Source organism: Onychomys torridus, chromosome 1 (assembly GCF_903995425.1).
Source record: "Onychomys torridus chromosome 1, mOncTor1.1, whole genome shotgun sequence".
Lineage (NCBI taxonomy): Eukaryota > Metazoa > Chordata > Mammalia > Rodentia > Cricetidae > Onychomys > Onychomys torridus.
Window position 1 is genome coordinate 84,203,336 of NC_050443.1, and position 14,213 is coordinate 84,217,548.

The window sequence follows — 14,213 nt, forward strand, 5'->3', positions numbered from 1 at the left end:
CTTGTACTTTTATTTTGAGATAGTGTTTTACTAAGTTGACTATACTGGCCTTGAACTCACTGTAGTCAGGCAGGCCTTGAATTTGATATTCTCTTTTGATCACAGACATAGCAGTTAAGATGATTTGAAACAATACCAAAGCCTATTGCTGATAAGAATTCTAGGACAGAGCTGGGAAAACAGTGTCTTCCTAGAATTGTATACGATATTATGTAACACTGAGTGCAATAATCACAGCCAGTGTAGTAGAATCATTTATCAGAAGAAGAGTTCTTCAGGCCCTGGCTATATGCATGATGGACTGCATTTGTTCACTATGTGACATCTTTTTGAGGGGTTTTTCGAGACAGGGTTTCTCTGTGTAGCTTTGTGCCTTTCCTGGAACTCACTTGGTAGCCCAGGCTGGCCTCGAACTCACAGAGATCCGCCTGCCTCTGCCTCCCGAGTGCTGGGATTAAAGGCATGTGCCACCACTGCTATACTATGTGACATCTTTGAGTATAGCTTAGACAGACGCTGACAGGGCCACCTGTGTCCCCTTGTCCCCTTGACTGAGCTCCTGCTTCCCATGGCCAGTGGTCGCAGAGCCCACTTCTAGGCACTGACCTTTCCGCCCTGCCTTTTCTCCCTGGTTAATTTGTCATGCAGGTCTCTGCTTGCCTCCGAAGCTCCTGAGGAGGACTTCAAGAAGAGAGGTTCAAAGACTTCCTCCCTGAGAAGTCAGGTGAAATCCCTCCTGAGGACAGACTGGTCCCAGAAGAAGATCCACTTCCTCTATCTCAATGTGGCTCCTGATCGGTACTTTAAGTAAGAGCCAGCCACCCACCCACACCTTTTGCTCCATGCTCACCCCCCTCTTTGGCTTCACAGTCCCAGCCTTCTGACCCTCTCACCCCCTCCTCTGCACTCTCCAGCTCCTTTTTGCTCTACTTCGCTTTCACAACCGCTTGTCTGAATTGTGCCTTTCTTACTTTTGCTCTTTATTCTTTTTTTGAAAGGAGGAAAGCATTTATTTATAGCCTCAGAAGCACATTTAATTCTGATCTTATCTAACTACAGTGCAAAAATCATGGGTTGAAAACTCAAATGTTAGGGAAACATTGGTCTTCCAAAAGCATCCTGTTTTTCAAACTAAAATCTTCTTTCCCTGGACTTCAACCTTTTTGTCCATTTTTTTTTTTTTTTTAACCTGTGAGACTATTAAAATAAGCCTGGTTCTACACCAGTTGCATCCATTCACTTTCTCCTATTAGATCCATTTTTTCCCTTCTGTTCTTAAATGGAATTCAGGAACTCACAAATGCTAGGTGAGTGCTCTATCACTGAGCCACACCCCTGCCCTAAGCTCCTCTTCCTATCTTTCCCTCACTCACATCCTTCATAGGCTATAATAGCCACTATTAAAATACCTCACCTCCACCATACACAGACTTCAGTATCTCTAAAATGTCAATGTATCTTAAAAATTGAAGTATCACAGTGGAAGGATTTTTAATCTTAGCTTTTCATAAAATAATACTGTAGCTTACACATGATGATGTCCTAAATTTTATGAGATGTTCTGTATCTGAAGATAAGAACTTGGAACAGGCTAACAGGCTAGATGCCCTTTTCTTTCTTTTCATCTATCTTTGGCTTAAATTTCTTCTCAATATTTGTTCAATCATTCTAGTTTGAATACGATTCTGCTGTCTGTTCCCCTTTTCTCCTTTTTTTTTTCTTTCTGCCTTCCTAACTCCTTTTTCTCTCCCCCATCCTTCTATGGTCTCCCCAGGAAATGTGCACAAGTTCTTCAGTTCTCACTAATCAGAGGTGGTTTTTGTTGTTGTTTAATTAAAAACAGGCCTTACAACCTGATAGTGGTGCCCCCAAACAAGGTGAATCCCGAACACTACATCTTTTCTCCCTTTGGTATCCTGCATGTCCATCCTGTGGAGGGCAGTGAAACAATGACACTGGGTACTTGGCATCGCAACTCTACTGTCTGGCACGAACTCCAGCGTATTCCATTCTTTAAGAATTGCCTCTTACGAAAGGCTTTGACCTGGTAGGCAATGACAGGGTTGGGCTTGGGTTGAGATGTGGATGAGAGAAACAGGAGAGCTTATTGTCACTCACCTCTAACCTATAGTTGGAAGAAGAATGTAAGGTTTCACGGGCTGCATCGAATCCAGACTTTCCTCAAGAGTCATCTGCTCTTGGCTGTTCCTCACTTTGGAGCTGGGATGCTCCATATTAGCAGGTGAAGTATTACAAACACAAGTGCCATGAATTTTTAAATTTTACATACTGGTTATGGTGGGGCATGCATGTAGTCCCACCTCTCAGAGGCTGAGTCTCGAAGACCAAGAGTTTGAGGTTGATGTGTGCTGCATAACAAACCCTATTGATTTTTTATTGTTTTGGGGTTTGGTTTTGGTTTTTGGTGTGTATATATGTGTATGTTGCAGTGCTAGGAACTGAATACTAGGCAAGTGCTCTACCATTGAGCTACATCTCTAGCCTTCAACATTTTGTGTCAATAACCATAAAATATTATTTGGACAAAAGGCAATACCATGTCCATTTATAAAATTTCAAGATACAAGAAAAGCACAAAGAAAAAACTCTCTAATATTATCATCATTCATAAATAACAATTAAGAGTTTTTATTTTATTTTTCTCGTTATTTCTTCTATCATGTACAAAATATGATCATATGTTACATACTGTTATATAACCAGTATTCTGAATATATATCCCCATGTAATTACATGTTCTTCTATACCAACTTATCCTAAGTACAATACAACTAAGTACCAAACCCATGGCTCAAACTTGGGCATTTGATCCCCAAAATTCTTTAATCCTGTCTATTTTTCTCTCCAACACACCCACACTTTTTTGAAAGTTGGTTATTCATGTTTTTATCACCTCCTTGCCTTTACGATGCTTCCTGTATGGTCTCTGAGAGGAGCTGCAAACTCAAATGCTCAGGAATCATAATTAAAGATCCTAAAAGAATACAATGATTAAGTGCAAGACATTAGCGATCATGGTCCTGTACCCTGCAGATTGCATCTGAAAAAGACGGTGACTGCTCAGTTGAACTAGCTGACATTTTGGAGTATAGGTCCACTATGATCAGCTGACCTTGTTTGTTTAGGATTTCCTGGAAATCTACATTTCATGGTTAAATTTAAGTTTAAAAAATTAAATGCAGTATTTTAGTTATTTGTGTATGTGCATGTGCAGTCTCTGTGTGCGTGTGCGTGTGTATGCAGAGAACAATATGAAGGAGTCAGTTCTTTCCTTCCACTATATGGGACCCTGAGACTGAAGTTAGGTCATCAGGCTTGGTAGCAAATGCCTTTACTGCTGAACCATCATGCCAACTCTACAGAAATTTAAAATTTTAGCTGTTGGGCTCAAATTTTAATTAAAAGACTCTGAGAGTCAACTGTTACTAGTGCACAGTGGAAACTTTTAGTCTGAATTTGATACAATGGTTACCAGTTTGCAACCTCTACTTTAGGCTGTTACTGCCCTCTAGACTTCCCTAGTCATCATGTCTTTTTTTTTTTTTTTTTTTTTTAAAGCTGTTTTGTTTTTCTGGTTGTTTTAAAAGACAGGGTCTCATATTCCGCAGGCTTGCCTCTAACTTGCTACATAGGCCAAGGCTAGCTTTGAACTTCTGATCTTGCCTCAACTGCCCAATAGCTAGGATTACACATGTGTGCCCTCATGCCTGGTGATGGTGTAAATCATAAGGGTTTGGAGGATTTATAGGTCTGAATCTAGACCCTAGCTAGTAGACTAGCAAGGAGTCTACTCTTTGAGCCTCAAATCAATGGTCTGCAAACTCCTATGAAGATTTCAGCTACACAGTGCAAATATTGAGAAGTAAATGAGATTATGGATAAAAAGTGCTATGTATCCATTGCCCTTTAGCAGGTACAGAATAGACAGCATACATTCATCATCTTAATCATCCTGACTACTTATTGGGGGGTTGTTCACATTCTTCAAGGAATCTCAAGAGCTATGGATGGAGTTGTGAGGAAACAGGGAGGGTAGAGAATAGGAGCAGCTTCCTCAGTGGCAGTCAACTCTAGAGATGCTGTGGTTTAAGCACCTTGGATCCTAAAATATGCCTGTCAACCTTGACTTTTTAGGACCTTAATTTTCTTTATTCCCAGGATGAAGTCTCTTGTCTTTTCACATCTTAGGATTTATCTGAGCCTCTCTTGAAAGAAAGGTCACTAGGTATAAGCATTTGTGCATTCTATGAGGCTTTTCCAAATAATTTCCCACCTGGCAACTGTCATTGGTCACTGGAAATATTACAGTCTTTGTAAACATTTGCTCAGTCAGGGTTGATCTGAGTTGGGAAGAGTTCAAAGGTGTTGAGAGAGGGATGGCTGGGATACCAGATCTAACCAGCTGATTTCTCGACTCTAGGCTTCTTCAGGAGTTTCATTCTGTGTCCTGGCTACCCAGGGAGCCGGATAAGTGCTATGAGCTTCAGGACCTGCAGAAGACGATGGCCAAGGAGAGCCACAAGGCTCTGCGAGTGCTGTGCCGCTTTCTGAATCTCTGTGCATCCATTCTTCAACTGGTAAGAGGTTCTGCTTCATTGTGAGCCCTTTCTCCAGTCAGAGCTGTCCAGAGTTTCAGCCTTCTCTTGGTTATTTCTGGGACCCCTGTGCAACTTGGATCCTGCTGTTGGATTAGACACATTTTTCTGCTCAGCGACAATAATTTCTACTCTGGAATAGATGGATCAAGACCAACTGAGCAAAGGCTGGGACTCTAATGTTCCCTTAGGGTTGTTCCTAGCCTAGGGGCAGGGAGCAGAAGGAAGTTAATGATGGTTGTTTTGTAAGGTGTTTGTGTTAACAGGAAGGAATTGGGACATTAAGAAAATTAAGAACTAGAATCCTAACCTTTCATGCATCTGAGATTATCTTTGAACTCGTGGCAGGCCTCCATGACTAGTAGAAGCATTCAGTGATGGAGTTTATCCTAATTATGCGTACTTTGTATCTGAGTCCATATCCTCTTCTAGTGCTCTGGGATGTCTTGTCAGGTTCTTGCCTCTTGACCGTTATCTGTTACTATGCTTTTGTTTGGTGTTTAAACTAGGTGCCATTGTGGCAATAATAGGAGATGGAACCTTTAGTAGGCGATAGGACCATGAGGCTCTGCCTCTGCCACCTCCCCTTTGCTCTTCTGCCTTCCCTTTTAACATAGCTTTCCTCTGATCTCGAGGATGTGGAAAGAAGCCTTTTCTCAGCCTCCACAACTGTGAGAAAATAAACTTCTGATCTTTATAAATTACCTAGTTCCAAGTAATCTGTTAAAGCAACCACAAGTAGACTAAGACCACCCCTTGTGATTGCCATCTGAAGTGAAAGACAGTCTTGTGGGCTGTGGCTTTAATCAGAGGGACCCAAGGCTGTTTCCAGATAGTGTCAGAGTTAAGTATGGGATATACACTTGGAGTTTGCTGAAGAAGTGTTTGGTGCGTATGAGAAAACTTCTACATGTCTAGATTCGGAAGTACTGTGTTCACTAGTATGTTTAAGAATAATGTTTTCCTACTCTCACAGGGTTAGATATACATTGTAAATGTAAATTCTATATCAATTGTATGACAACAAGTTTGTAGCTTACCTTTTCATGTTTTACTTGTGTTTTTTGGTAAACAAATGATTTTAATTTTAAAAAATTTTTTTACATGTATGGGAGTTTTTCCTCACATGTGTGTCTGTCCACAGTATGTGTGCTTGGTGCCCACAGAGACCAGAAGTGGACATAGGATTCCCTGGAACTGGAGTTACGGTTAGCTGTGAACCATCATCGAGGTGCTGAGAACTGAATCTTAGTTCTCTGGAAGAGCCGTCATCTTTTCGTCATCTTTTGATTGCTGAGCCTTCTCTCCAGCCTCTGATTTTAATTTTTTAAAGGTTTTCTCAGTGCTATCAAGTGTAGCAAACTTTTTCTTTTTGATCACCAACCAGCTCCCAAATCATGAGATGGAGACTTCTTATTAGTTATGAATGCTTGACCTTAGCTTAGGCGCACTTCTTGCTGGCTCTTATAACTTAACCTGTTTCTCTTCATCTGCATTTTGCCTTGGGGCTTTTCACCCTTCTTTCTTTCTGTACATCTTACTTTCCTGCTGTCTCCATGACTGGCTAATGACTGCCTGGCTTCTGGCCCCGGGCGTGTCCCTCTTTCTCCCTTGTTCTCTTTATTCCTTCTTCTCTTTTTCCTCTCAAGTCTAGATTCCTTCTCCTATTTATTCTCTCTGCCTGCCAGTCCCACCTATCCCTCTCCTGCCTTGCTATTGGCTGTTCAGCTTTTTATTAGACCAATCAGATGACTTAGGCAGGCAAGGTGAAACAAATGCAACACATCTTTACATAATTGAACAAATTCAGCATAAAAAAATGTAACACATCTTTGCCTAGTTAAATATTCCACAACAATCAAGTCTTTTGAGTCCTTGTTTAAAATATCTGCACTTATTTCAAGTCACACAGTCTCTTATGTTTTTCTATAGTCATTTTATTACTTCATCTTTAGATTTAGGTTTATAGTCTGTTTCAATTTTTTTTCATTTTTTTTTCCACATCGGGTTCAATTTTTTTATATGTGAGGTGAGATAATAGTCAAAATTAATTTTCCTTTGAATTAATTAAGACTCTTTTTCAGTCAGGCAGTGGTGGCACATGCTTTTAATCCCAGCACTTAGATGGCAGAGTCAGGCAGATCTCTGTGAGTTCAAGGCTAGCCTGGTCTACAAAGCAAAGCAAGTTCCAGGACAGCAAGGGCTACACAGAAAGACCCTGTCTCAAAAAATCAAAAAACAAAACAGAACAAAACAAAACAACAACAAACCCAGAAAAACCCTCTTTTCTCCATTTAATGTTATTGATCTTTCTTTTTCTTTCTTTCTTTCTTTCTTTCTTTCTTTCTTCCTTCCTTCCTTCCTTCCTTCCTTCTTTTGGTGTATTTGTGTAGGGGTATGTATCTGTTCGTATGTTTATATGGAAGTGTGTGTAGGCCAAAGGTAGATGTCAGGTATGGTCCTCAATCACACTCTACCTTATCAGTTTTCAGGTCTCTCACTGAACCTGACACTTATCAGTGGTCTGGATTTGCTTACCAGTGAGCTCCAGGGATCCACCTGTTCCCAGCCCCTGAACAAGAGTTACATTCCAACTTCTTTCATTTTTTTGAGACAGGGTTTCTCTGTGTAGCCCTGGTTGTCCTGGAACTCACTCTGTAGACCATACTGGCCTAGGGCTGGGACTAAAGGAATGTGCCATCACCTCCTGGCTTACATTCCAACTGCTTAACTTGGGTGCTGAGATCCGAACTCAACTCCTGATGCTTGTGAGGCAGTCACTTTACTAACTGAGCCATCTCCCTGGCCCTTAATACCATTTTGTTTGTTTGTTTGTTTTCTGTAAGAGTCTGTCTCTAAAATTTGTACCAATCATTTGCCTATCGATATTTTTTCAGGGTCACACTGACATATTACAGCTTTCTGAAGAGGCTTTATATCTGGTGTTGTAAATTCTACACCCTGGCTGTTTTGCTTCTTTAAATTTTCATATCAGGTTTGAATTAGCTAGCTATTTTCTACAAAATAATTAACTTAATATACTTTTTTTTTTTTTTTTTCTTTAAGACAGGGTCTAAGTAGCCCTGGCTGTTCAGGAATCCAATATGTAGACTAGGCTGGCCCCAAACACCCAAAGATCCACCTGCCTCTGCCTCCCAAGTGCTGAAATTAATGGTGTGTACCACCATGCCCAGCCTTGCACTTTTATTACTGCTATCTTAACAGTTTCCTAACCATGAACATGGATCTCTTCATGTTTTGCATTTGTTACTTTCTCTTACCCAAGATTCTGTCAGTTAGATGTCTTGAACACATTTTATTAGATTTTTCCAATAGGCCATTGTTTTCTAATTATTGCTCCAGTGCCATTCACTGTGGGTAAAAGATATGGTTGCAAAGGAGTGAAAAAGGAGTCTTTTAGAATATGAGGCAGGATTTTTATTGTTTTGAGATAGGGAAGGGTTTCTTTTCCTTTTTTCTTCCTGCTTCTGAGGATTGAACCCTGATGTAGTAGTATTGTGTTCCCCAAAGTATTGTGTACTCTAATAAACTTATCTGGGGTCAGAGAACAGAACAGCACTATATTAAACATAGATGTTAGACAGTGGTAGCACTGTCCTAGCATTCCAGAGGAAGAGATCTGTCTGGATCTCTGAGTTCAAGGCCACACTGGAAACAGCCAAGCATGGTGACTCACACCTTTAATCACAGGAAGTAATGGCAGGAGGCAGAAAGGTATTTAAGGTGTGAGGACGAGGAACTATAGCCTGGTTAAGCTTTCAGGCTTTTGAGCAGCAGTTCAGCTGAGACTCATTCGGATGAGGACTGAGAGGCTTCACAGTCTGAGGATCAGCTGAGGAACTGGTGAGATGAGGTAGTTGTGGCTTGTCCTACTTCTCTGATCTTTCAGCGTTAACCCTGATACCTGGCGCCAGGTTTGTTTTTATTAATAAGACCTTCTAAGATCCCTGCTACACCCAGAGACTTATGTATGCTAAGATAAGTGTTCTAAAGAAAACTAAACATCATTTAAGAAACAAAAAGACAAGCATTAGACACATAGAACCATTTTCTCTGCTGTTTCATAGAACAGAATGAAACATTTCCTGGCTGGCAGTCACCTTCAAGAGGCAAGGGTGGGAGATATGAACTCAGTAATCCTCACAGCTGGTCACAGCTGAGCTGTTCAAAACCAAGCTTTTAATTGGTGCTGAATAAATGCATTCCATTTATAAATGCATTAAAATACAGCATTATGAAGAACTAACATAGTTTTGAAATGTTAAAGAAAAAAATGTTAATTGTGGGTATCTTGTGGCTCTCCCTTACCCATTTGCTAAAGGTTTTTTATTAGGAATGGATGTTGAGTTATGTTTAACAGGTATAAAATAATTACAACTTCCAAGTTATTGTGCCTAGTGCTGCTATTTTAAAACCGTATACTGATTATATTTTCTAATCATAATTATTATTGTCATTTGTATAGTTTTATAGTGATTAGCAACAGAGGGGATCCTTCAATGGAAGGCATTATATTCTTTCTTTCTTTCTTTCTTTTTGGTTTTTCACGACAGGTTTTCTCTTTATAGTTTTAATGCCTGTCCTGGATCTCGCTCTGTAGACCAGGCTGGCCTCAAACTCACAGAGATCTGCCTGGCTCTGCCTCCTGAGTGCTGGAATTAATGGCATGTGCCATTGCTGCCTGGCCAGGCATTATATTCTTTTCTCTAAATATTTACAATAGAGTGTCAGATATCATGCATATCAGATAATTTACATTATGATTTATAACAGCATCAAAATTGCAATTATGAAAATAATTTTGTGGTTGGGGGTCACCACAACATGAGGAACTGTATTAAAGGATCACAGCATAAGGAAGGTTGAGAACCACTGTACTGGAATGAGGGCTATGAAGTGGGAAACACTAAGGCTTGAGGGTATTGCTAAAGCATGGAAAATGACACTAATATTGAGGACTTGTTTTCTTAGGACTCAACTGAGTTGCAGAACACTGAAACTTGAGTTCATAGAGAGCAGAAATACAATGCACAAACACCAGTCAGCTCTAATCACAAGCTCAGTGGAGGTTGGCAAGAAACAAGGGAGCATCAATGACCATTGGGTCCATGTGGCCAAGCATAGCTTTCCTATATCTCTCTTAGATTCCTCAACTGGACAAATGCAGAGACTTGAAAACCCTCAGCCTTTGTCAGTTTAGAATCTCTCTGTATCCAAGAAGAACCCAAAGAGAGACTCCCTGCACCAACTTCTCCTCAGTTGGAAGTCTGTGTCAGTGCCCATAAATACCTTGTAACAGAATGTATTTTTTTATCAGGCTGCATCATCCCAGGCCTAATGGTTAGAGTCTAAATCCTGCAATCATTACTGGCTTTAATCATGTAGTCTTTGTCTACTTTTTGCTTTGTGACACTCCCTGTGTCCCTATACTTTTTCTAATTGAGTTCCATCGTGGGGTTTGTTTATTTGTTTGTTTTGAGGCATGGTCCCATTATAACTCAGGTTGACCTTTAGCTCCTGATTTTCTTGCCTACATATTTCAAATGTTGGGATTTCAGGTATGTGCTATCAAGGTCAGCTGCCTTATTCTGTGACCTTTCCATAGGTAGGCCTAGCCTATCACATCAGCACATGAGCCCTCCGAATTCAAGTCCTCTGTTTTGTGTCTTCTCAAGTCATTTAGAAGTGTATGGAGCAGTCTACTAAAAAGGAGCCTTCCACATGCAAATCTAGGTTCTAGGTTTCAGACACCAAGACCTCCTTGCTTGCAGGGACCAGTGGGTAGCTGTTTTACTTCCCCGTCCTTCTGTTTCCAATCAGTTTCACCTTTCTACCCTGAAAGGTTCACGAAGACACATACCAAATGCAACAGGGCCTGCAGGAGAGAGTACAAAACTGGAACAGGATCCGGAAAGGCCAGGGCTCCATATACCTTCAGAGGGTGCTGTGCAGGCATCTGGAGAAGAAACTGAAGCTGGCAGAAACATGGTTGCTGAAGCTGGGAAAGTTTGCCCGCCTGATCGACTACATGATTTGTCAGAACCTTGTTTCCATCTTAGAAGATGAAATAACTTCCTTTGTAGCCAACACTATGCAAGTGAGGTGGTAGCTAGGGTGGGAAGTCAGTCAAAGACCAGACTACTTGGGGGGAGGGGTGCACTTTCATCTGACCCTGTAACCTCTGCTGATCCTTCTTTTACAGGCCCCAAGACAAAACCCTTTTCTCTTATCACAGCTGGTCTTTGATGACAATGGCCAGTTGTCGCCTATGCCTTGTGTTGAAACTATAATCCAGATTCTTAATAAAGGCCTGCAGTCTATCAAGACCTCTGCCCTAAAGGTTTCTGGATTGGGCAGGGGGTGGGCTCTGGAAATTCCTGGTCCTATCCTCTATAGAATCTAACGTTCTCAGCCTACTTAGAATCTCATTGTTTCTCTATTTTGGTTCCTTTTCTGTTTCCTAACATGAAGGTAGTGCAGTCTACAGATCTGAGGACCTCCAAAGATCCCCTGTATTCTGAAGGTACTTAAAGGGACAGAGACAGGGGATGGGAAGTCTGGATGGAGGGGAGGGGCACATGTAGAGTGCAAAGGACCATAGGCTCAGCACAGGTCAGGCCTTGGATGTAATGGGGCAGCTCTAACCTGGGTACTGTACATGTTTGTTGGGAGGTGGGAGAGTCTAGAGGGAGTTGTGCTCACTAATTCATGTGCCTATGTACATGTGCTTGCTTATTCATGTGCTTATGTAATTGTGTGTGGTGGTGGGTGTGTATGTGGATACATTGTCTGCCCCCTGGTTCACCCCAAATTTCCAGGTTTTCTCTAATGTCACATTTGCATTTTATTTGCTGTTGAATTTGATTGTTTAACCAATGTGTGCTTGTCTGACAAGTTCTGCTTGCTCAGCATCTGCTTTAGGTTATGTGGCTGTATTATTTCTGATAGGACAATTCATTAAGATATTGAGATATTAATCCTTGACTTTTAAAAAAGTAAATCATTTAATGATTTATTATTTATTCTTATTTTATGTTCATTGGTGTTTTATCTACATGTATGAGGGTGTCATATCTCCTGGAGCTGGAGTTACAGACAGTTGTGAGCTGCCATGTGGGTGCTGGGAATTGAACTTGGGTCCTCTGGAAGAGCAGCCAGTGCTCTTAACCACTGAGCCATCTCTCCAGCTCTAATCCTCAAACTTGTTAACCATCATAAAGGAAATACATCTTGACATTCCCTTTCTTCAAGGTACTGATGTCATGAAGATGCTTTTTAATTTCCCTACCCAACTGGTATATCTTCATGAAGATGAATGGAAAAAATGGAAGTTAATTTTAGGGGATCATTCATAAGAAGGAAAGGGTTCTGGAAAAGGAGTCTATATTTTATATATATAAATACATATAAATCACACTCGTTGAGCACATATTTTCAAAAAACAAGTTTAGATTAAGTGACAAAAAGTATTAGTGTTTTACATACTCATATATGATGGTACCTTGATGTAGCTGGAGTTTTCTCCAGTCTTGTCCAGCCCCACAGACCCCACAACTGCTTATAAAATAAATATAAATAAAATTAATATATAAGTAATATATTAATTAAACTGTTCGGCCATTAGCTCAGGCCTACCACTGGCTGGCTCTTATTCTTAAGCTCAGCACATTTTTGTTAATCTATATGTCGACATGTGTTCTGTGGCTTTACCTGTGTGCCATTACATGCTGCTCCCTGACTCAGCCTTTTCCACCCAGCATTCCCTTCTCTCCTTGTCCTGCCTACACTATCCTTCCTGCCTGGCTACTGGCCAATCAGCATTTTATTTATCAATCAATCATAGCAACATATATTTACAGCATACAGGACATCCCACAGCACCCTGAGGCTATGAGTGGCTTGGCTCACTCACTGGTACTTTGGGACTTTTGCCTTTTCCCTAGTTGTTAAAATATTACACATAGGTGAGTTTCTAATTGCTTTGTAATTTTCCTGTGAGGATTTGGAGTGATTTCAAAATGTTTTTTACAACCATCATCTCAGAATCCCTTCTGGCATTAACATCGTTATTGTTTCTATGTGGAACAGGTATAAGGCATTGTAGGCAAGGGCAAAAGCAGGGAAAGACTGGGAGATTATTGTAGGAATGTTCCCAAGGGTTGCTGTCTGGACCAGGAGTTTCCAGGTCCTTAGCATCTTATTGAAGGAACTGAAAAAGCACACATAAATAGTAAGGCAGTGAGTTTTACTTGAAGAGACCATGTAGGAGGTAGTACAAGGGGGCAGTAGGCTGCTTGGGCTAGAGTGCAGCCTAAGAAGATGAGTATTGCTAAGTGGTATAGTGTGGTTGATTCTTTGTTTTAATCAACAGACTTGTCTTATGTAAGCCTAACTAAGTTATGTGTAACTTTTCCCATGATGCCTCTGACTTTAATCTTAAGCATGCCCAATTATACATGGGCATAAATGGTAAATGGGGATTTACCCTAAAAGTTCACTCACAACACATTACTGTGCCTGAATCCAAAACTGGTTCATGCTGGATTGGCCCCCTGCCTCTGGTTCCTGATATATTCTGCAACCTGTTTGAATGGAAATTAACCACAAAATGGGAGTTACCAAGAGGTTGCTGAAAGGAATAACTTATTCCATTGTTTGACAAGGAATCTACACTTCAACTACAGCTCAGAGAAGGATGAGAGTTCAGGTTGTTAGCAATGGAGAGTGTGTGTAGTTTAAGTCAAGCAGAGTCCAGACTTCTAATCTATCCTTATGCTTGCCTACCTTTGTAATGGCAGTGAAAGACAATGGTGAGTTGGCTAGGGTGGAGTTGGTTAAGTGATGGTAGATAGGGGAGAATTCGTTGGATTTTGGATGTAGTTTGATGTAGACCTCATGGGTCAGTGTGGTGGTCTGACTGAGAATGGTTCCCAGAGGCTCATATGATGGAGTACTTGCTCCTCTGTTGAAGAACTGTTTGGTACGGAATGGAAGCTGTGGCCTTGTTGAAGAAAGTATATCATAGGGGCAGGCTTTGAGGCTTCAAAAATCTCCCATACTTCCCAGTGTGCTCTCTGCCTCCTGCTTGTAGTTTTGAGATGTGAACTCTCAGCTGTTCCTGCTGGCATGCCTTTTTACCAAAAATACTGACTCTGGGAATTAACCAGTTCCTAAAATGTTCCTAAAATGTTATGGGGAGAAGCCAAGTCCAAGGATAATTCCTTAAAGCAGATATTAGGAACTGGCATATTCAATCATGCATCTGTTCCTCCTCTTTTCCTGTTCTGTAGAGGCTAGGATGCTCCTATGTGTACTTCCCAGTCCCCTTGCAGCTAGACAGCATATGTGATGTAGGGCCTACCAATTCAATCTATCTGAGCTTTCAATTCAGAATGAAATTGGAGAAAAGGCAGGTTATATATATCTACTCTGCAGATATTGGTGATGTGGTAATGACACCCCAACTTGCCAGTCAGCCAGACTCTAGATATTCAGCCTACAGTATTTTTGTTCTTCAGATCTCCTAATTACTCTGAAACCCACTTAATAAGTTGTAATAATTTTCCTTCCTGCTTA

At 40.9% G+C, this 14,213-nt stretch overlaps 1 protein-coding gene across 1 annotated transcript in view; it reads left to right on the forward strand.

Moving 5' to 3' along the window:
• Dnhd1 (dynein heavy chain domain 1) overlaps window positions 1-14,213 on the forward strand; it is a 77,679-nt gene that overhangs the window by 10,259 nt on the left and 53,207 nt on the right. Inside the window, exons 5-11 of the mRNA XM_036188379.1 lie at window positions 649-807; window positions 1,844-2,047; window positions 2,132-2,242; window positions 4,442-4,598; window positions 10,480-10,734; window positions 10,840-10,977; window positions 11,109-11,160. Of these exons, the coding sequence (XP_036044272.1) occupies window positions 649-807; window positions 1,844-2,047; window positions 2,132-2,242; window positions 4,442-4,598; window positions 10,480-10,734; window positions 10,840-10,977; window positions 11,109-11,160 (1,076 nt within the window). The remainder of the gene's footprint in view (window positions 1-648; window positions 808-1,843; window positions 2,048-2,131; window positions 2,243-4,441; window positions 4,599-10,479; window positions 10,735-10,839; window positions 10,978-11,108; window positions 11,161-14,213) is intronic.